Source organism: Panicum virgatum, chromosome 3N (genome assembly GCF_016808335.1).
Source record: "Panicum virgatum strain AP13 chromosome 3N, P.virgatum_v5, whole genome shotgun sequence".
Lineage (NCBI taxonomy): Eukaryota > Viridiplantae > Streptophyta > Magnoliopsida > Poales > Poaceae > Panicum > Panicum virgatum.
In genome coordinates, this window is record NC_053147.1 from 987,892 (window position 1) to 1,009,723 (window position 21,832).

The window sequence follows — 21,832 nt, forward strand, 5'->3', positions numbered from 1 at the left end:
TCTGCATCTACCAGACATCCGCGCTGACAAAAAAGTTTATAGTTCGAAATCACATGAAAAGTAGTTTCTCTAGTGTCATCCTTTAGAGGCCGCATCGCCCACCAAAATTGACATCCGACACCTTCCGTAAATTTCATGATAATTCGAACTCGATTTCCAAATCCTTCTGCAAATATATCACAATAAATCTTCGGACGCTGGAGGAATTTTATGAAATTCAATAGGCTTTGTTGGCCACACAGGACCCTGTCGCCCCCCCAACGGGCGACAGGCCCCCATCTTTTTTTTTCTCCAGGGACTTCGTTGCAAATTTGAAGAAAAAAAATTACATTTGAGCCCTGTCGCCCCCCATAGGGCGACCGGGGTATATTTTTGAAATTTTCCAAAACCGACATATATTTTTGAAATTTTAATTTTTTTTAAATATAAAAAAGAAAAAACCGCCAAAAATCGGCCATATCGGTGCCATCTGATCTGTGTCTGGCCCTCTGGCTAGATTCATCCAATCCATGGAGGAGGGAACTTGGGAAGCCATTGACCCGCGCAAACAATTTGGAATCAGAGCTTGCAAGTACATATAAACATCAATCATCTCTCCTGTACTACCTCAAGAGTGTTTTGAAAATACAATTACTACCTCAAGAATGACCAAACTGAATTCAGCATACAACAGGTTGTTACATTCAGGAAGCATGGTATAGAATTTCACCCTCTGTAAATTTTGCGAATGTCGCCATACTATTCCAACTACAAGCTACAAGATATGATCATCGTCGTCCAACAACGAGAGCAAATGCTGCTCCATCTCGTCGTCAGTCATCATCGAGTTTGCAGGCGCTTCCTCCGCTTCGGCGGTCGGCACCACCTCATCTAGGGCCTTCATCGCTGGCCTCTTGGGCGGCGGCGGCGGCGCCTGCGCGATCACGACGGGCGCAGGTGGCGCGAAGAAGGCAGCGGATTCTTGGCGCGCCGCGGAGCCTGGAGCGGCCCTCGGGGAGACGTAGATGTTGCAGAACACGTACTGCCTGTCGCCGACGACGGCGTCCTGCAAGCAGCACGAGTACTCGTCCATGAGCCAGTCCGTGTACGCGCCGCCCTTCTTGTACCGCAGCTTCCTCATCTCGCCGGCCTTCACTTGCTTGCCGTCCACGATGTCCGTCACGCTCTGCGAGTGCCACGACCCTGCGCCGGCGGCGCGCGTGGCCTTGCTGGCCTTCCCCGCCCTGTGCGGCTGCTGGAGCTTGCAGTGGGTGAAGAAGAAGCGGTGCCCGGTTCTGGGCAGCGGGCGGAACTGGCGGGCGAGCTCGCCGGGCTCGCAGGCGTAGACGTCGGCGTGGTGGATGAAGGGGCGGACGGTTTCGTGCATCGGCGCGCCGGCGAGGAGCTGCGGCAGGTAGTAGGTGGCGGCCTCGAGCGGCTTCGGGTCGAAGCGGAAGCCGCGGAAGAAGATCTCCGGCCCCAGCGACGGCGTCGCCATGTCGATCGGCGAGACGAGACGGCGGCGCCGAAAGGGGAAGAGATGGATGGGAGGGATCGATGGAGCAATGGAGGGGAGGCGGGTTCGATTTATAGGCGCGGCCACAAGTCGGAGCGGTCGGATTGGTGAAATGGGAATTTGACTGACTGCTGGTCGGAATCCGACTGACTGCGACGGCGGCGATGTGGAGGCCTCGGCAGCACCCGACTCCGATGACGTCTCACTGCCCGACCACCGCCGCAGCGCTGCCTCAAGTGAGGTTTACGGCATCGCCGCCGCCACCACTGTCAGAGCCCCCACCACCAGTGTGGCAGTGTCTGCAGCTCGAGATGAGGTTTCTTGATGCCATGGAGACCTACGCGTGTCACAACTTGGTTCCCTCAAGCAGCCGGCGGCGGACGCTTGATGCTCGCCACCGCCTTGTTCAACTCCCCGCAAGACAGGAGCTAGCGCAGGCAACAGGGGGACGGCGGCGCGCAAGCCCGCGCGTGCAGGTAGTGGTGGTGGAGCGCCGGCCCTCGCACCTAGGCCGCAACGACGGCGGCACTACACAGCTCCGCATCTTCTCTCCGACCGCGCGCGGTGGCCCTTCCCTAGCTCCTAGCTGGTACCCTGAGGCAGGCAGCAGCGAACTCCAGGGGCGGCGCAGTGTGGGCCGGCTGAGCGGGCAGCGCAAACGTCGAGCACGATAGCTGTCTGCGCGGTGGCCTGCATACTGGAAGTCGGAAGGAGGCGCGGCCAGGCCTGCAGCCACAACCTGCTGCGACGGCGGGCGGCGGCGTTGGTCAACACATGCCGGCTGCCTGCACTAGCTAGCAACCCAATGGTATCGAATGCTCTTGTCCATTCTTATTCTCTTTATGTTCTTCCTTTTTGGGTTATCGTATTGTTGGCTGTTGTCTCTGATTGAATCTAGATCTAATTTGATTTCTTTGGTCACTGTCCTTTTGTTTAGGGAGATAGCAATGCATGTTCACATCTGATTTAGTTTGTCAGGTTTGTTTCTAAATCCATGCCTGCATCTTTAGATTAAATCTGTTTTCATTATCCCCCCTTTGATGGCTGCTCCATGCGTTGCTCTGCAATTTGTCGCCTCATTATCATTGCCAATGGTTATTGTTGATTTATCTTCATATAATTTTCTTTGCCTTTCCATGTGAGTTCCCTTAGGATATAAATTTATTTGCCTTTAGCTGGTTGGGTTGGGAAGGATGTATTCGGAGGGGAGTCAGATGTATGTGTCTTATTGGTTTGAAACACTGCCTCAGTTCTGTTCAGCTAGAGGTTCATTCCCAATTTCTTGGGATGATTGCTATTTAACGGTAATATTTAATCTCCTCCTGCCAATTGCTTGAATACAAGGTTTAATCCTTTGCATTTGTTTCTTCTTTTTATTTTCCCTTTCCACTCTTATTTCTGGAGAGGAGGTTGACAACCGCTTCAAACTCTGACTTCCTTCATGGTGCACGGATTACCTATTGAAAAAGGAGACAGGTAATCTTGATATTGGTCTCAGCAGTATGGATTTAGTTAACATCTGTATTAGAAGCTTCAGTTTATGCATGCATCCAAATAAAAAGATGATTACAAAAAGGCATCGCAAAAGGGGTAGCTCCCCATAAAGATTAGTAAGATTAGAGCTAGCTATATTTCTTATTGGCTTTGCAAGCAAAAGGAGTTCATCTTCTAATCTTGGTACTTAGATTCCGGTGTAAGGTTGCAACATCTTTATCCTGGCAGATTTTAATTTTGTCCTCTTATCCATTTCCTGTTAGCGTTACTTTGGATCGCGTAGTGGTAGATCGAGTGAGTGACGAACTTTGCCAAGAGGAATACCTTACTGTTTCCATGGTGCGGCCTCGTTCGCCGATGGAGGCAGCGCATAGGCAGCGACGGGCGGTGTAGATGCGTTGTGGTGGCTGGTGCCGGCGCTGCGCAGTCGTGGTCGTTGAAGGCCGCTGACACAGTGGGTCGCCAGAGTCGTAGAGAGCGGCACCGGTGGCGCGCAGTGACGTTCGTCGACGAGGACGTCCTCGCTATGGCGAGGATGGTGGCGTCGGTGGACTTCCCACCGTAGCAGCGCCCCCTCTAGATCGGGTTAGGGTTTTGGACGGTGGAAACTGTAGCGGCGGCGGAACCTCGTGTCATGTGCCGTAGTCCCCACCTCCTCTATATATGGCACTGCGCGACGGGGGCCCACCAGCCGTCTATTGGGCTGGGCGTCCCCGATCAGGACGCGAGTCAAGGGCCCAGTTGTCGTTGGGCCAACTGGTGGAGATCAATACTAACATTCTCCCCTTTGATCTCACCTTACACTTTTAAAACTTTACAACTTGACGTAACCCTTTTTACTTTCTCTTTAGTTGCTTTGCTATTGGCCTCATCTCATTGCAGATCAGTACGTAGAGCGTACCTCATCATGACGGTTATTAGTTACCGTCAGACTTAACAGCCACAATGTACATTTCTGTATTGAAACAAGACCTTAACCTTTCTTTGGGCCCTTTAGTAATCCAGAAATCATAGGCCTTCCGTAAAACCCATGTCGACTTGGGTGGTAGGCCTTTGGTAAGCGGATCCGCAAGCACTTGCTCGATAATTCTGATGCTAAAACGGAATACTTTTATGTGGTGTATATTGTTTTTTATAGAATTTGTCCCTGCCTTACAACCCATTGTGTTTTTTATATTATCATGATTTTATACTTTCTTTGGCAGGATGTTTTTCCAACACTGCCAACAATACCTGTCTGGATTGGCCTTTACAAGCCCTTTCAAATGTAGCGAATGAGGTAAATTAAGTCCAACCCCTTGAAGCTTGCTTGATTAAGTGGTTTTTTTGGGCTGATTATCTTCAATGACATGAAGGGGCTGTTGACTGAAGGATTTTTCTGGATTCCATCATTGGGAGGCCCTACAACAATTGCAGCTCGGCAAAGTGGTTCTGGAATTTCGTGGTTCTTCCCATTTGTGGTACTGAAACTGATCTTTTTATTAACCTATAGATTAGTCATTTCATTACTTTTTCCTGAGAAAAAAAACTGAACTATTGCACTTGACTAACATTACAAATCTTGTAGGCCACTGTCGTCACCTATATACATACATGTTGGTCAATCCTTGATCCACTCGCGATCGAGCTAGCTCTCCACCCCTGGACGACAATGGCTGCTGCAGTGCATTCAGAGACTAAGCCTGCACCAGTTTGGCATCAGATTTGGATGTTGTGGGCTCCCTAGGGGCATTGCAGGCATCGATGGGCTCTATAAATATGTCTCTTGTTTTCATAGAAGTCTCACTGTTTTCAGGATGCAGAACCTGCTGCTTAAGCTCCTTCTACTCGTCCTCATATTACAACTCTCACTGGTATGTGCCTTGCATAATTTTTTTAACTTGCCACATTGTATGTTATTAGCAAATCCCACACGCCCTACTCTATTCAGATAATTAGCTAGCAATCACAGAGTAGGATTGACAAATGCCCTACTTAGAATTATCAGAATTATTTGCTCTCTATCCTGGCATTATAAATACCTTTCCTGCTTAGAGGTATATAGTCATGCTCAGTAAACCTCCAGGAACTATAGTAAACATGCTACTTTCTTATTTACCTAGGTCTTAGAATAGCAATTGCCTGTTAACTTCCATTGCTTACATTGCAACTAAGATGGTTGTTACAGAAACACCTGTGCCATAATTGCATACTTTCGAATAATATTACTACATCTTCCTTTGCTGGTTACTACCTGCTTAGAGGTACATAATCAAACCCAGTCAAAATTACCATAAGCCAGAGTGAGAGCTACGGTTACCATTAGAAACTGAATGTTTCCTCCTAAATCTATTTTACTTCTTGTAGGTCAGATGCAACGGCGACCAAAAAGAAATCGAGCAGGCGAAATAGCCATTGGTATGCTAACTGGTGGTAGAATTCAGGTTCCTGCAGTTGAAGTAGGGGCTCTTTTGTTGGGTTCCTTACTCAGCCTTATAATTGCAATACCATCAGAGGACCTTCTTTCAAAACCACTGCAATTTATCATCTCCCTCTTTGTGGCCACACTAGCTGCTATAATGTGGAAAACGATTCTCTATTTACTCATTCGCCACTACCACAACAAACGAAGGAATATACCTAGCTGTGTAATAGATGTTCCTACATTCATTGACCAGTATTTGGCTCCACAACAATTCTCTTTGCACATAGCATGTCACCTGCGTTCGTTACCTGCTCCATCTGTTAACCACACTTCTATTAACCGAGTTGATGCCTAGATTGTTCCACAAGGTAATGGCCGTTTTCCAGGTTCGCGCGCGATAGCGCGCGTCATCCACTAGTGAGTTGGTATGGCGCTGAGCGATGAAGTGCTAATTGGTACACTGAGGAAGTGAGGAAGAAGACTGAGCAGTGGCGAAGCCAGCCCAAAAAATGACCTAGGGCGGAGTTCTACCTCAAAATTTTCGCACGGCCAAAGTAATGCGCCGAGGATTGCTGCCCGATTGCAAGCGCCCGCGGCAGCGGTGCACAAGATCCGTTGACGCGGCTGGCGGGTGTCGAGTTGGGGTTGCAGGACGGGCGGACGGATGCGGAGCGCCATCGTGCAACGACAGCAATGCGTCGCCGTGAGTGCCTGAGCGGGACTGCAGGCAGGGGGTGGATGGTGAACTGCCAAAGTCGCCAGCGGCGTCTGGTGGCAAGAAGACGCAGCGTTGGGCTAGGGCTAGGCTGAACCTCTTAAGAGGCTACAGCCCACTCGACCGGACGGCCCACGAGATCACGAAGTCCTCTCGTGTAGTGCTCCATTGGCGTTGGCCCAGTCCGAGTCTCGCAACTCTTGGCAGTAGATGACCGTCGTCCTCGCGTTCGGGGGAGGGAGGCGCCATCGCACCGTCATGAGCCCCGGTCGGAGAGAACGGGGGGATATTGTCAGCACCCACGAACCGGAGGAAGCATCTACTACTATGGACAGCCCCACCAGAAAGCCTAGTGTTAGTTTTGGTGGCAGCGAATGAGTTTGTTAGATGTGCCTGCGCGCACGTATCAAGCCCAACCCATATAAATGCAAGAGAGTCGCTAGTTAAAATATTGAGTGCATATGAGGAGGAAGGATATCGAACAACTTATATGAACTCTTATTCTTTACTCAAGTAAGTTGTCCTCTGAAAGTTAATTCCTTGTTCTCCTCTGTTCTTCTTATGTTCCTCAGATCCATCCTACTTTTTATTCTCCGCTACCTTTGCTGTTAATAGTATGCTTTGGATCTCGTCGAGAAGCACCTAGGGCGGCTGCCCGGGCTCGCCCTAGTGGTGGCTCCGCCACTGAGACTGAGGTGACGGTCTGTCAATGGCGGAGGTCAAGGGATTCACCTGCTGTATAGAACGTCTGAATGGAGAGAGGGAGAAGAGTTTGCTGCACTGCATGGTTTCGTGCTTCGTGTGTTCGATCGAGAACAAAAACTTTAAATTTTGTGAAATCTAGAATTTTGTTTCCAGAGTGAAGGCAAGGATCGGCGGTTTGCATCATCGCTTTGGGCGGCTACTTTTCGGTGTAGGACTCGGTTCTGGCGCCATGAATCATGTGGTGTGGTGGCATCCTATGCATGCCTCTTGACGATTACCTCCTTGCTCTGCTGCTCTCCAAGCCTCAAACTGAGCTGGGCATGCGTACGGTACGGACACGGGCCCCATGGGCAACAGCGGTGGCAACTCTGTATACAAAACAGAGACGAGATTCAGCAGAATTCAGCTACTGCTGATGCTCTTCATACCATCGAGATGAATGGGAACTTGGACGATCAATTCCTCGATCTTGCTTTGGTTGGCTGCTACGGGGCTAGTGCTAGATACCTGACTGCACCGGAGTCATGGGATCGATCATCTCAAGGTTCCAAGCGTGATGCACAATTCAAGCATTCAGTCCTTCGCAGCCCGGCTGTCCAACTAACACTGGGCCAACCAAGTATAGACAGGCAAATAGTAGCGAGCAGCACATTGCTAGTGCTCAACTGAAAAAAAAAATCGCAACTTCAATCGATTTTTCAACAGCAATCCACAAGATGATGATGATGATGATGATGTTGCTGCTTCGCATCGCATCAACGATCAATCCAAGCAACTAAAAATGTCACTGAAATTGTAGGACCTCACATCCCCAACAAGGTCAGTGTCAGCTGTCAGCACTCGACGGCGGCGCACGCGGCCCGCCGGAACCCCCGCGGCAGGTCGGGCGCGCGGCTCCACTTACCGCCGCCGATGTCGTACACCAACACCATCCCTTCCAGTGCTGCGCCGCCGCCCGCCGCGTTGTGGCCCCGCACGGCTGCTGCCACATTCACCACCGCGGCCACCCGGTCGCCGCCCACGCCGGCCATCGCCACGCGCACCGCCATGCCCAGACCCACGGAGCCCCGGGGCACCGGCGGCGCCTCCAGCGCCACCCACCCACACGCGCCTCCTCCTCCTCTGTTCGCGCCGCCACCTCCGCCGCTCCACCGCCAGAAGGAGAGGTCCACCGCGTGGCTCGCCACCACGTAGAGGTGGCCGTCCCCGGCGCCGCACGCGCCCACGACGCACCCGCCGCCGGGCACCGCCCGCGGCCGCGCCGACCACGCCCACGCGCCCGACGCCACGTGCAGCGCGTCCACCGACCCAGCGCACGCGTGCGCCTCGAGCGCGCGCGCCCCGCCGTCCCCGCCGGGGTGCCCGGAGACGGCCACCCCGCCGGCGACGTAGAACACGCCACCGGCAGCCGCGCCGACGCACCCGTACCTCCGCCGCGGCGCCTCCGCCACGACGCGCCACGCGTCGGCGGACGGGTCGTACTCCTCGACCGCCGCGGTGCGCGCCGAGCCGCCCGCGACGTAGATCCGCCCGCCCACGGCCGCGGCGGCGAACTTCTTCCGCGGGAACAGCGTGGGCGCGCACGCGCGCGCCGCGCCCGTGAGCGCGTCCACCCGCAACGCGGCGCCGCGGCCGATGAGGAACACCTCGCGGCCCAGCGCGACGGCGCGCGCGTGCGCGAACGCGGAGGAGGAGCCCGCGCAATGCAGGAGCGGCGGAGGCAGGGGCAGTGCGGCGACCTCGAGCTCTGGACGACGGGACCAGGGGCCGAGCTGGAGCAGCGCCCGGGCGAAGGTGCCGGCGGCGCCGTGGGCGGAGGAGACGGAGACGGCGAGGAGGCAGGGGCGGAGGCGACCGTGGGCGCGGCGGAGGTGGAGGAAGCCGTGGGAGGCGAGGAGCGCGGCGAAGCGGCGGCAGACGGCGGGGAGCGGCGGGAGGGAGGCGCGGGGCACGCGGGCGAGGCACTCGAGGAGGAGCTCGTCGGGGAGCGCGGAGATGGGGGACTCCTCAGCGTCGGAGGCTGGGTTGGTGGCGGAGGAGGCAGCGATGGGGACGGGCACGGCGATGTGGCGGGCGGGGTCGGCGGGGATGCAGGACCTGGCGAGCCACGAGAGGCCGCGGGGGTGGCAGCTCTCCGCGGCCATGGCTGCCAGATCGGGATGGAGCTCGCAGCTGACTCACTGGCTCACTGCGCCCCACCCCTCTGGCCTCGCAGCTGCATTGGCCGGCCGGCCTGCTTTCTTGGGGAAGTCCACGCGGGTGACAAGTTGGGGAGTGGGTCTGCTCGGTTTTGCGTGCGATTTTGTTTGGTTCTTTTGCTGCAGTTGACTGATTGGGCATGGAGATGGAGGAGCGGGAGGTGGGGGACGAGCCGTTGGGCACTGCCCACTGTGCCGGAGCTCCGCAGGCGACGAGATCGCGGTGGTTTGATTTTTTTTTTGAAAGATATGGTTTGAAAAAATCAAAATGGAAATGGGTGTGTTTGATAAAGAAATTGTACGTTGTTTGAACCGGTTTGAGCTTGGGCCTGTTCTTCAATTTTCTCTAACCCCTTCGGTGGAATAGATGCCAGCAAAAATGGTGATCATATGCTAATCTAGAGCAGGTCCAACAACTAGACCCGCGATCCTCTCTCCTTGCGTTGACCATTTAAAAAAAGCACTAGCTAGCCCCATTGACCAAATAACCAAGCATGTGTGGCGAGTTGCTGCAGAAGCTTCCTTTTTTTCATTACAAAAGAACTGCTGCACGTGGTCTCGTGCTCTTCAGAATTTCTTGATTGAGGCCGTGTTTAGTTGTCTCTCATAAAATCTTTGAAAAGACATCTTTCTACATTTGAAATACTAAACATAGACTAATCACAAAAATAATTACAGAACTCGTCTGTGAATCGCGAGACGAATCTAATGAGCCTAATTAATCCGTCATTAGAGGTTGTTTACTGTAGCATTGATGTAGCAATTTAGTGTCTAATTGCAGCCTAATTAGGTTCATTAGATTCGTCTCGCGATTTATAGGCAGCAGTCGCAATGCGTTTTTTATTTCGTCTAGATTTAAGTCTCCATACAGGTACCAGAAAAAAAATTTTGGAATTTTGATTTTTGGAACTAAACACACGTGAGTTCCATCTGTTCCTATTCCTCCACAGCATCCCACGATCCCGGCGACATCGGGTTGTAGAGCAGCAGAGGACTAGCTAGAGCAGCAGCAGCCGGGCTCACCGCCGCCAGGTATCTGCCTATCTATACGCAACTGAGGTAATCATGCATGCTTGCCTGTTGTTGCCCTCTCTGCTCTGAAATTGCAATTAACGTCCTTGCGTACATGCTGTTAGTAGGCAACCTCTACTAGCAGTTCTTCCAACAGATGCCTAACCCGATCCGCTTCGTACTCGTACCTCGCGCTTTTGTCGCCTGATGAATTGTAGTAGTATCCTTTGAATCCTGCTGCTACATGGCTTCCAAAACTTTGCGCTTTGATCTTTCTTTTTTCATGGGATGGGATCTGTCTAGCGGGATGGGATCTGTCTAGCGCAAGCTTCCAATCATTTTATCGGGTACCAGTGGCGGAAGCAGGATGATACATGAGTGACTCTCCTCCTATTCTTCCTCCTCCAACCTCTCCAACGAAATTTGTAGAAAAGTAAAGAAAGCTTTATGGTATTTCCAACGGTAGGAGGGGCCAAAAGTGAGTCTGAAGTCTGCAGGGGCTCGAGCCCCTCTAGACCACCGCTAGATCCGCCCCTGTTTGGTACACACAAAAACAGCTTGTAGAAGAGGAAACACCCGTGAGTAGCTGCACTGGAACATTCCGGAGGATCTAGGCCATTTTGGTTTTGCTGGTGGGAGCTAGCTGCTTAGGTTCTTCATATGCTAACCTAGGGCCGGTTCAACAGTGTTCATAAAAACTTGTTATTTCCGCAATCACACACAGGAGCTATGCAAAAAAAGTCAGCATTTAAGTGAGTTGTATATCATCCTGTACTCAACAAAAGGACTATCATGCTAGCACTAGCGCTATCAACCAAATAACCTCAACTTTGCCTGTGCCATCCATCCATCCGGAACAAATCTGTGTGAATGCTTGGGCGCTCATGGTAGGCGACGGTTTCAGTCGTTTTCTCTCGCCATGTAAGTCAATCTGCTACAAGAAAAGTTTCTTCTTTTATAGGATTTTATGCTTGCATTGTGGTGGGACCATTGTGGTTGGTGGCTGATGCTCTAGTCACCGACCGATCTGCTACGCTTTGGTGGCCAGCAAGCACGCTAGCTGAGAAGAGGAGCGGAAATATGCTACTGGCAGTTCCATCTGTTCAGCATCTGACGTGGCCGGCGGCATCAGGTTGTAGAAGCGGCCAGCGGGGCGGCTTCTTCCTGGAAGCTGCTGTGAACCCCGGCGGTGTATCAGGTGGCTCTTGGCTGCGGCTGCGGCAGAGGCTGAGACTAGCAGGGGCCGCCGCCACCAACCAAGCCATATCTCCCACCCCGGCGGCGACCTCCAGCGGCGACGAGGAGTTCACGGAGGTGGTGGTGGTGCGGCATGGGGAGACCTCCTGGAACGCCTCCCGCATCGTCCAGGTCAGTCGCCCCTCCTGATTCTTCGCCGTCCTTCTACTGGATTTTGCGGTCTGGGTTCCGAACAAGAGGAAATCTGTTGACGGGTCACAAGCACACATGATTGGTTGCAGGCAATTTGTCCATCCTTCAAATGCTAATTAATGCATTTGTTTATGCCGGTTTGATCTGCCATCCATCTCGTCCTCCAAAGTTTCATTTTTTAACTACATAGCACAATGTCTCTTTTGTCATATCTGCATCTAGCTAAACAATACTATCTTGGCCCTATGAATCAGGCTTCAATGTATTTTGTTAGATTTTTTGTTTCTTAATGCTGAATATTGGCTGGTTGAACTTTTGAAGCTGGAAAAGGATGCCAAACCTTTTGCATTCTCTTATCAACTACTCTAAATGCTAGATTTAGGAGCTCCTTGTAGCCATTCTTCCATTAGCTGTTATTTTTTCCCCGGAAAAAAAATTATTATGCTGACAGAAATCAAGATCCTTCAACAGGGACATATGGACCCAGAGCTAAATCAGATTGGTAGAGAGCAAGCCCTTGTGGTATGGTTCATTTGCTCAAACCGCAATTCTGAACTGATTATTGTTTGCAGTTCCGTGTTTAGCAATAATATATTTGTAAAAAATCTGGTGAAACTTATAAGGTGGCTCATCGGCTGTCAAAAGAAGCCAAACCAGCTGCCATATACTCTTCCGATTTGAAGCGTGCTGCTGAGACTGCAGAAATTATAGCAAAAGTTTGCGGTGTAACAAATGTAAGGGCATCCTGTTCCTTTTTTCTGAAAGGAAATGGAATATATAAGTGCATTGTGCATTCTATCTGTCCCTTCTCTCAAATGTTTTTTTTTCAGTTGGTGCTGCACAAGGCACTGAGAGAAAGGCACATGGGATATCTCCAAGGCTTGGAGTGGGATGATGCTGTAAAAAAAAATCCAGATGTTTTCAGAGGGGCTGATATTTTTAAAATTACTGAGGGCTCTGATCCTGACAGCAGAAACCAAGAATTACCGGTAAATTCACATCTTAATTTGTCCAGATTGAAATGGTAACCGGCAAACTTCTGAAGTACTGCTACAATGTCATGGAACCATTTCACTTCCAAATTACAATGGCCGCTCCGCTGGTCCATATTTATTAAGATCTTGAATCGCCACCATGTGAATAGTTGTACAAATATTTTGAACTTCATGCTGCTAGTTACAACTTTGAAGAAGATGTTGAAAACAGGACAAGTTTTTTCCTTAGCTACTTGCACCGATGATAAACCCATGTAATTCTGAACTTCACTCTGAAGAGCTTATCAACACTTTGCATTGATGTTCAGGGTGGTGGAGAAAGCCTGAATCAGTTAAATGAGCGCTGCGTCTCTTACTTGAATAAGATTGCCCGAGAACACACTGGTAATCTGCAAGCCTCATTCTTAATCTTTTTTGTCTCCCAAATTCTCTTATGGGTAACAGCACTACACCAAAGTTTGAAATAGGCTAAACAAATCTGAACTTTTTATGTCACACACTCACACTGCGCTGCTGCTTGTAAATACCTGCTCATGGCAGTTCTCAACTCTGAAGCATTTGGTTCTACGCTAATAATGGTGCTACTGCATGGACAGGGGAGAGGGTTGTGGTGGTCTCCCACGGTGCAGCCATACTGGAGCTGTGCAGGCACACCGATCCACCTAACAGCTCCATTCGTAGGAAGATTCCCAACACTTCGCTGAACGTTTTCCGTGTCTCCACCGTCACCGGGCAGTGGATCCTTAAGAGTTGTGGAGACGTCAGCCATCTCGATGGAAATGACTTTCTGGAGAACTCATTTGGCGGCGACGGGGCCTCTGCATAACTCTTGTAGTGAGTTTTTGGAGATGGACTCGGCACAATCATCGTCGGAGATTTAGGCACGCTCTATGTTATTTTCTTCCGCGCGAGTACAGCATGTATTGTTGTTTTCTTCGTGAATAAGGCGACTAAGTAATTGTGCTCTAGTGTCGTCACTCTGCAATTAACTTTCGTTTTCATGGTTGAACTTGAATAGCCAATCGTCATCATGCTCATGCTGGTACAACAAACTTGGTCGGATGACTTGGCGCAGAAACCAAACGTGCTGTTTTTTTAGATAATGGAAAGATTATCCGGCTTCACCCTCCTCATTAAGGAGGGATCAGACCAACCTTATTACAAGCAGTAGTAACCACACCATATTCTTACAACGTAATTAAAGTATGAAGCATGCTTATTGAAAGCCAATCTGTAAAATTAAAGGCCATCCATGGGATGTGAAGAAACAAAGAGACGACATCTCCAGCAAACAACATGCCTGAATCATCCTCTTTTTTTTATCTTCACTGCGCTGCAACTACGTCCAACGGCGTAACCAATACGTTCTCCTGAATAAAATCTGTAAAAAAGTTTTCGATTGACATTTGTTAAAAACAATATCATTCCTGGAGAGCCAAATCACCCAACACATAGCTGATATGCCTCTCAATAAATATAAATTTGGTTTACTGGGCAATGGGCCCCACATGGCATAGGCTCAACCATGAAACATTTAATAACCGTACGCATGGCTTTGACAGCATACTGGTACATGAACACCACGCATATTGGTTTTTATCGAATCTCATTTTGTGTTAGGAAAAATAATCATCAAACAAATACCACGCCAAGTCATGTCTATGCGCGAAGTAGCTGAGATCAGCATGAAGCAGGAAACATTTGACTTGGGGTATATAACATATAGTTTGCAATATTATTTTTGAAACTAAAACATTTATGGTCTGGTCTCCTTTGAATTGACTACATAATATGGTGAACACCATATGCCACATCATGAGTTAGCAATAATAGGATAGCTAGATGGGGTCAAAGCACATGCCACTATAAACAATAAGCAGACGCAAGTTGTGGCGCCAAATCATACCACTTTGTTAAAATTAATATATTGGTACAGGACAGTGAGAACGTCATGTCGCATCCTCATCAGTATAATAGAGGATAATCACCTATGTTCCATTATGACCAAATGTATTGGTGTCAGCTAATGGAATGTACTCCTCCATATTGTAAAGAAAGCCGTTTCGTCACGGTCTTCAAAAACAAGTTTGACCACTATCTTTTTGCTATATAAAATTTTACAAAATATAGTTAATATATACTTTTATGAAACTACATTTCAAAATGAATCTACTTGGATCTCTTTTATATTTTTCAAACTCAATCTAAAAAAAATTGTTTATAATCAACGTTTAAAATGTTTGACTTAAGACAAATTTAAAACGGCTTTCTTTACAATATGAAGGGAGTGTCATATTACGAATTAGTGATGTACATGCCAATAAAAATGACAATCATATGTTTTTTTTTCGATTACACAGTATACCTCTGATATTCACAATGCACGCACACTTACTCCTATGAACTCCATCTCTATAAGCATCTTCAAAGACTAATCAGGAAATCCTCAAAATTGATGAAGTCACCATAGGTGTCTCGTTGTCGATGAAAACGTCCACTACTACAGTAGTTATTTTTAAGAGCAGGTAAAATATATTTTTAAGGGCAGGTGTGGTACCCGCCTCTAGTTTTTGCAGCTAAAAATGCTATTTTTAGGAGGCGGGTAACACACCCGCCCCTAAAAATATTTTTAGGACATGTTATGGTGTGGCCCATCCGTAGAAGAATCGATTTCTAGGGACTGAGTCATGTCATGGTCCGCACCTATATATCCATATCTATAAAATAAAAAAATAAAAAAATCGAAAACAACAAACTAAAAAAGAAAAAAAATATTTCAACCAACCAGCATCACTAGCTTTGTAGTGTCGAGATATAATTTTTTTAACAAAATATGCACACTTATATTACCTAAGATTCGAACCGCCTACCTAGCTTCGCGCGTGGCTTCCTTACCACCACACCTCACAATCACTTGTGACTCCATGGGTATGGTATTCTTTTACATTAACTCTGAAATTAATTTATAAGGGCGGTGGCGTCACCCGCCCCTAAAAAACCATTTCTAGGGCGGGAGACACCACCACCCGCCTCTAATTTTTTTTCTATTTTATCCAAAAATTCATTTAAACCATATAGCAAAACAAATAAAAATGATAAACTTATAAACTATGGTTATTATGAATTATAGAAAACCAAAACATGCCAAGTATATTTCATTGTATATAGATGTAAAGATTGTGAAAACATCAAAGTATGACTTGAGTTATATGAGATACTATAACTAGAGAACTTATAATAATTTTTTGGACCATTAAATGCCCTTGAATGAAAAAGTTTTTCACTACAAAGTTTTAGATCTCTTCATTCTCTAAAATTTTATATAAAGTTTGACTTCATCCGAGATAATATGAAAAATTTATGAATTTTTTCTGCGTGGTTCCATTTGCAGGGCCGGTCATGCCATCATCCGCCTCTAAAAATACAATTTTAGGGACGGGTGAGACCATCACCCGCCTCTAGAAATGCCACTACTTTTAGAGGTGAGTCATGGCATCAACCGCCCCTAAAAATTCTCTTTTTAGGGGTGGGTGACGCCATCACTCACACTTGAAAATGGAATTCATTTATAGAGACGGGTGATGGCGCCACTCGCATCTAAAAATGCATTTGTAGTGACCCTGCTCCATTTGCAGGAATGGGTTACTTTTTGACTCGTCTCTAAAAAATAGGACATTGCTACAAGCAACAAATCGTTTCTTGTAGTAGTGGCCGGCTATCGTTAAATTGTAAAACATTCGCTCCTATGAAAAGAACCCAAAACCTGAACCATCAGGCTACATGCCCTTTTGCTGGTGGTCATAGGCTAACCTAGAGCAGGTCCAACAGCTAGTTTTCAAAAACTTGTTATTCCCTTAATCACACAAAAGGCTATGCAAAAAAAAAATCAGCATTCTAGTGAGTTGTTTATCATCTTGTAATCGACAAAGGAATATAATGCTAGCACTAACTAGCACCGTTGACCAAATAACCAATCATGTCGCGAGTTGCTGCTGAAGTTTCCTTTTTTCCATTACAAAAGGTGGCTCATCGGCTGTCAAAAGAAGCCAAACCAGCTGCCATATACTCTTCTGATTTGAAGCGTGCTGCTGAGACTGCAGAAATTATAGCAAAAATTTGTGGTATAACAAATGTAAGGGCATTCTGTTCTTTTTTTCTGAAAGGAAATGGAATAAGTGCGTTGTGCATTCTATTTGCCCCTTTTCTCAATTTTTTTTTTCAGTTGGTGCTGAATGAGGCACTGAGAGAAATGCACATGGGATATCTCCAAGGCTTGAAGTGGGATGATGCTGTAAATAAATATCCAGATGTTTTCAGAGCCTTTGACATTTCTAAAATTGCTGAGAGCAGAAACCAAGAAATACCGGTAAATTCACAACTTAATTAGTCCAGATTGAAATGGTAACCAGCATCTTCTGAAGTACTGCTACAATGTTATGGAACCATTTCACTTGTAAATTACAATGGCCCTGCTGGTCTATATTTATTAAGATCTTGAATTGACACCATATGAATAGCTGTATAAATATTTTGAACCTGCTGTTGCTAGTTACAACTTTGAAGAAGATGTTGAAAACAGGATAAGTTTTCCTTGGCTACTTGCACCGACGATAAACCCACATAATTCTGAACTTCACTCTGAAGAGCTTATCAACACTTTGTATTCATGTTCAGGGTGGTGGAGAAAGCCTGAACCAGTTAAATGAGCGATGTGTCTCTTACTTGAATAAGATTGCCCAAGAACACACTGGTAACCTGCATGCCTCATTCTTATTCTTTTTTAGTCTCCCAAATTCTCTTATGGATAACAACACTACACCAAAGTTTGAAATAGGCTAAACAAATCTGAACTTTTTATGTCACACTGCGCTGCTGCTTGTAGATACCTGCTCATGGAAGTTCTCAACTCTGAAGCATTTGGTTCCACGCTAATTATGCTGCTATTGCATGAACAGGGGAGAGGGTTGTGGTGGTCTCCCACGGTGCAGCCATACAGGAGCTGTGCAGGCACGCCGATCCACCCAACAGCTCCGTTCATAGGAACATTCCTAACACTTCACTGAATGTTTTTCGAGTCTCCGGCGTCACCGGGCGGTGGATCCTCGAGAGGTGTGGAGACGTCAGCCATCTTGACTGAAATGGCTTTCTAGAGAACTCATTTGGGGGCGACGGGATCTCTGCATAACACAATCATCATCGAAGATTTCAGAACGCGCTAGCCGAAGGGTTTTCCGTGTTGTTGGTCTTCCCGCGTTTCTTTGGTAGCAGTTCACTATCTTTTATTATGAAATACTTTCTCCGTCTCAAATTATTAGTCATTTTAGCTTTTCCTAGATACATAGATTTTGCTATGCACCTAGATATAAAACATATCTAAATACATAGCAATTGTTATGCACCTAGAAAAGCTAAAACAACTAATAATTAAGAACGGATGGAGTAGTAATAAACGAGATCAATATGATGTTGCAGTCAATAATAAACGTGTTGTTGAACATTTTATGCTGTTGGAATTGGAATTGTTAGAAATCTAGGCAATTTTCGGTATATTTTAATTCCAAAATTAAATGTATAAACTAGCAATATTTCTATGACTTTAAGGAGTAAAATAAAACATGTGAACATGTTTATACTTATCACACATATAAGCATAAACAATATAAATAACCAAAGTTTCAGGGAGTACCCTAAAGCGGGGCCGTTGCCGGAGGCATTGGCTGCGCTGTTACCAACTGGAGTAGACATCTACTCGGTTGTCCTCAGTCGAAGTAGTCGAACTAAATCGGTGCAGGAAGAAGTTCGCAGTGCAGTCCCACGAACGGTCACCAAGATGTAGTCGACGTAGTCGTTCGGCCACCAGAATGTAATCGACGTAGTCGTTCGGCTCGTCCACCAGGAAGTAGTCGTACAATCGGGCAAAGCCTTAGTATTTTTGAGCAGTCACGCTAAAGCGTTACCCAAAAACCTGATTGCCCGCCTATCCCGTGCAGGATCTCAAGGCGAGCAAGGTTTCGGAGGCCTGCTCACGCTAATTCTGTGCGCGCAGAAATTAGCGTTGGGGAACTCAGTTGTTGCAACTGGAGAGGGAGAAGAGAGGAGCCGAGTTGCCTCAGTGCTCTGGTGCAGGATGGATGAGGGGAATGGCACTCCTTATATAGTGACTCAGGTGCTCAGGTTCGTTGAACCTGGACACCATCAGAGTCATTTAGGTGATGCGGTTATGGCCATTAATTATAGATTTAATTGCACGTTTAATCGCACGATTAATTGCTGTCAACGGCAAAATAGCCATCACATCACACCGCGCCGCGCCGCGCCGCGCCGCCCGTCCGGCCGGCCGGGCCGCGCCGCGCCTCGCCTCGCCCACGGCCACGGCCACGGCCACGGCCCGGCCCGGCCCGGCTCGGCGAGGCGAGCGAGCGCGCGCGCGCGTGTGGTTCACCGTCCTCCTCTTACCGGCTTCACAAGTGGTGTACAAGAAGTCCACCTTTTAAGTCGGTTGAGATCCTCCTCAATTCCCGGTACGGAATTAAACATTGATTCCCTAGCATTAATAGTGGGCTTTAAATTCTTTTAATGCTTTAGAATAAATGGGCCAAGCCCATTACTCCAACAATCCCCACCAAGAAATTTAAGCCACACTAGAAATACCCTCATTCTCTCATTGATATACCAGTATTCGACAGAGACTGTTAAGTTGAACTTCCATCTAGGACAAAGGCTACACTTATTCACAACTGTGCAATGGACTATGCCTTGAATTGCCAGTTTTGTGCAAACAAGTTTGACCAGAGCCCTACACTGGTACTAGACTGCAAAAGCATCCCCGCGGTTTGGAGCTTATAAGTCATACTCCAGGCCCTTCATGAGTTTCTAGAGAATACCCAATTCTCATAGACCATGACCAGTGGTCAAACTCATATAGGTGTGTTCCTTTCAGATGTTCTGTAGGACAACATCTTTGTTTCAAGAAAACAACTCATTTGTTTAAAAGAAACCACCTGGCACACATTAAGGTATAGACCAACCTGCCATACAGATTAGAAGAGAAATGCACCTTATACACGGAATGAGCCATTTTCACAAAGGTTCTCTTCTCACAGTCAGACTTTAGTTTGTTTCACCATCCTAATTCACGGGATCTCCGATCACATAGGACAGGTTTCCACTATAGAATGACTCACGTGGGTCTCAAGCCCAATTCCATAGATGCATTGTCTATCACATTTCGTGAAAGACCCTTTGTAAACTGATCTGCCAGATTTTTAGCCGTCTGAACATAGTCTAGGGCTATAACTCCGGAGTTTCTCAATTTTCTGACAGATTTCAACCGCCTTTTCACATGTCTAGATGACTTCATGTTATCCTTTGAACTATTCACCTTGACAATTACCGTTTGATTGTCACAGTTCATTAGGATTGCCGGTAACGGTTTTTCAACTATCGGCAAGTCCATAAGGAGCTCACGAAGCCACTCAGCCTCAACAGTGGCGGTATCTAATGCTGTGAGTTCTGCTTCCATAGTTGACCTCGTTAAGATGGTCTGCTTGCAAGACTTCCAGGAAACAGCTCCACCACCAAGTGTAAACACATATCCACTTGTGGCCTTTATCTCATCAGCATCAGAAATCCAATTTGAATCACTATACCCTTCTAGTACCCTTGGGTACCCGGTGTAGTGAATTCCATAGTTCATTGTCCCCTTCAGATAGCGCATTACTCTTTCAAGACCCTTCCAATGATCATCTCCCGGGTTTGAAACAAACCGGCTCAGTTTGCTTACAGCAAACGAGATATCAGGTCTTGTAGCGCTCGCTAAATACATTAATGAACCAATGATCTGAGAATATCTCAGCTGATCTCGCATTATCCTTTTGTTCTTTCTAAGAATTAAACTGGCATCATATGGTGTTGAGACAGGTTTATAGTCACTATAACCAAAGCGACTTAACACCTTCTCCACATAGTGAGACTGTGTAAGAATCACCCCACCATTGATCTCTTTTACCAGCTTTATATTAAGGATAACATCAGCTTCTCCCAGATCCTTCATCTCAAAATTTTGAGATAAAAACTCTTTGACTTTCTTAATCACATTAAGGCTAGTGCCAAAGATCAGTATGTCATCCACATACAAGCACAAAATCACTCCTTCAGCCCCACCATAGCGATAGTACACACATCTGTCAGCTTCGTTCACAACAAAGCCGGCAGAGGTCAAAGTTCTATCAAACTTTTCATGCCACTGCTTAGGCGCTTGCTTGAGACCATATAAAGATTTTAACAACTTACAAACCATTCCTTCTTGACCCTTTGATACAAACCCATCCGGCTGATCCATATAGATCTCCTCTTCTAACTCTCCATTGAGGAAAGCCGTCTTAACGTCCATCTGATGAACGAGAAGACCATAAGAGGCTGCCAAGGAAAGTAACACTCGAATTGTGGTCAATCGGGCAACTGGTGAATAAGTGTCAAAGAAATCTTCTCCTTCTTTTTGTGTATAACCCTTGGCCACAAGCCTAGCCTTGTACTTTTCAATAGTACCATCTGGCCTAAGCTTTTTCTTGAACACCCACTTGCATCCAACCGGTTTACATCCATAAGGACGTTCAACGACCTCCCAGGTTCCATTAGACATAATAGAATCCATCTCACTCCTTACTGCTTCCTTCCAATAGTCAGCATCAGGAGATGAATATGCCTCTTCAATGGTTCTGGGTGTATCATCTATGAGGTATACAATGAAATCATCACCAAAAGACTTTACAGTCCTTTGTCTCTTGCTCTTTCTCGGAGCATCATTGTTATCCTCCTCAGAATTTTCTACAAGTGTATGTTCATTGTGTTCTATCGGCTCAGCAGAGCCATCATCCTTGATGAACTCTTGCCTAGATGAACTTGTTTCATCTCTCATGGGAAAAATGTTTTCAAAAAATGTAGCATCTCTGGACTCCATTATAGTACCAACATGCATGTCAGGTACTCCAGATTTCACTATTAAAAATCTATATCCAACGCTGTGAATAGCATAACCTAGAAAGATACAATCCACAGTTTTAGGTCCAAGCTTACGTTTCTTGGTTATTGGCACACTCACTTTTGCCAAACAACCCCATGTACGTAAGTATGACAGTGTTGGCCTTTTCTTCTCCCATTCCTCGAAAGGAGTTATCTCTTTATTCTTTGTAGGAACACGGTTTAGGACATGACATGCAGTCAATATAGCCTCACCCCACCATTCCTTGGAAAGTCCCGCTGTATCTAACATGGCGTTAACCAAATCCGTTAGAGTGCGGTTCTTTCTTTCGGCAACCCCATTTGACTGAGGTGAATAGGGAGGCGTCCTCTCATGAATAATACCATGTTCCTCGCAGAATAAAGTAAATAAGTTTGAGAAATACTCGCCACCACGATCTGACCTAA

The 21,832-nt window shown here is 47.2% G+C and overlaps 4 protein-coding genes and 1 long non-coding RNA gene across 9 annotated transcripts; 3 read left to right on the forward strand and 2 right to left on the reverse strand.

Annotated features, from left to right (window-relative positions):
- Positions 1 to 754: 754 nt before the first annotated feature.
- LOC120666716 (NAC domain-containing protein 86-like) lies at positions 755 to 1,477 on the reverse strand. Its single transcript, XM_039946631.1, has one exon. It carries the CDS (start codon positions 1,475 to 1,477, stop codon positions 755 to 757), a length of 723 nt encoding a protein of 240 aa, XP_039802565.1.
- Positions 1,478 to 2,322: 845 nt separating this feature from the next.
- On the forward strand, positions 2,323 to 5,747 carry LOC120663503. Its single transcript, XR_005670526.1, has 5 exons — positions 2,323 to 2,971; positions 4,195 to 4,268; positions 4,345 to 4,449; positions 4,557 to 4,842; positions 5,336 to 5,747. It is a non-coding gene; the product is annotated as an uncharacterized LOC120663503 (long non-coding RNA).
- Positions 5,748 to 7,284: 1,537 nt separating this feature from the next.
- On the reverse strand, positions 7,285 to 9,092 carry LOC120663496 (F-box/kelch-repeat protein At5g26960-like). Its single transcript, XM_039942333.1, has one exon. It carries the CDS (start codon positions 8,955 to 8,957, stop codon positions 7,647 to 7,649), a length of 1,311 nt encoding a protein of 436 aa, XP_039798267.1. The 5' UTR covers positions 8,958 to 9,092; the 3' UTR covers positions 7,285 to 7,646.
- Positions 9,093 to 10,736: 1,644 nt separating this feature from the next.
- LOC120663499 (phosphoglycerate mutase-like protein 4) lies at positions 10,737 to 13,443 on the forward strand. 5 transcript variants are annotated; one of them, XM_039942339.1, is made up of 7 exons: positions 10,762 to 10,943; positions 11,071 to 11,390; positions 11,871 to 11,933; positions 12,035 to 12,145; positions 12,242 to 12,400; positions 12,715 to 12,790; positions 13,003 to 13,443. In XM_039942339.1, the coding sequence occupies exons 1-7, from the start codon at positions 10,907 to 10,909 to the stop codon at positions 13,230 to 13,232; spliced, it is 996 nt and encodes a 331-aa protein (XP_039798273.1). In that variant the 5' UTR covers positions 10,762 to 10,906; the 3' UTR covers positions 13,233 to 13,443. The 5 variants fall into 5 exon arrangements, with proteins under 5 accessions (XP_039798275.1, XP_039798276.1, XP_039798277.1 ...); XM_039942340.1 differs by having other exon boundaries at positions 10,793 to 10,943; positions 11,883 to 11,933; XM_039942341.1 differs by lacking the exon at positions 12,035 to 12,145 and having other exon boundaries at positions 10,737 to 10,943.
- LOC120663502 (phosphoglycerate mutase-like protein 4) lies at positions 11,956 to 17,903 on the forward strand. The gene is made up of 4 exons (XM_039942347.1): positions 11,956 to 12,034; positions 16,428 to 16,772; positions 17,081 to 17,156; positions 17,362 to 17,903. The coding sequence occupies exons 2-4, from the start codon at positions 16,656 to 16,658 to the stop codon at positions 17,541 to 17,543; spliced, it is 375 nt and encodes a 124-aa protein (XP_039798281.1). The 5' UTR covers positions 11,956 to 12,034; positions 16,428 to 16,655; the 3' UTR covers positions 17,544 to 17,903.
- The last annotated feature ends 3,929 nt before the right edge of the window (positions 17,904 to 21,832 follow it).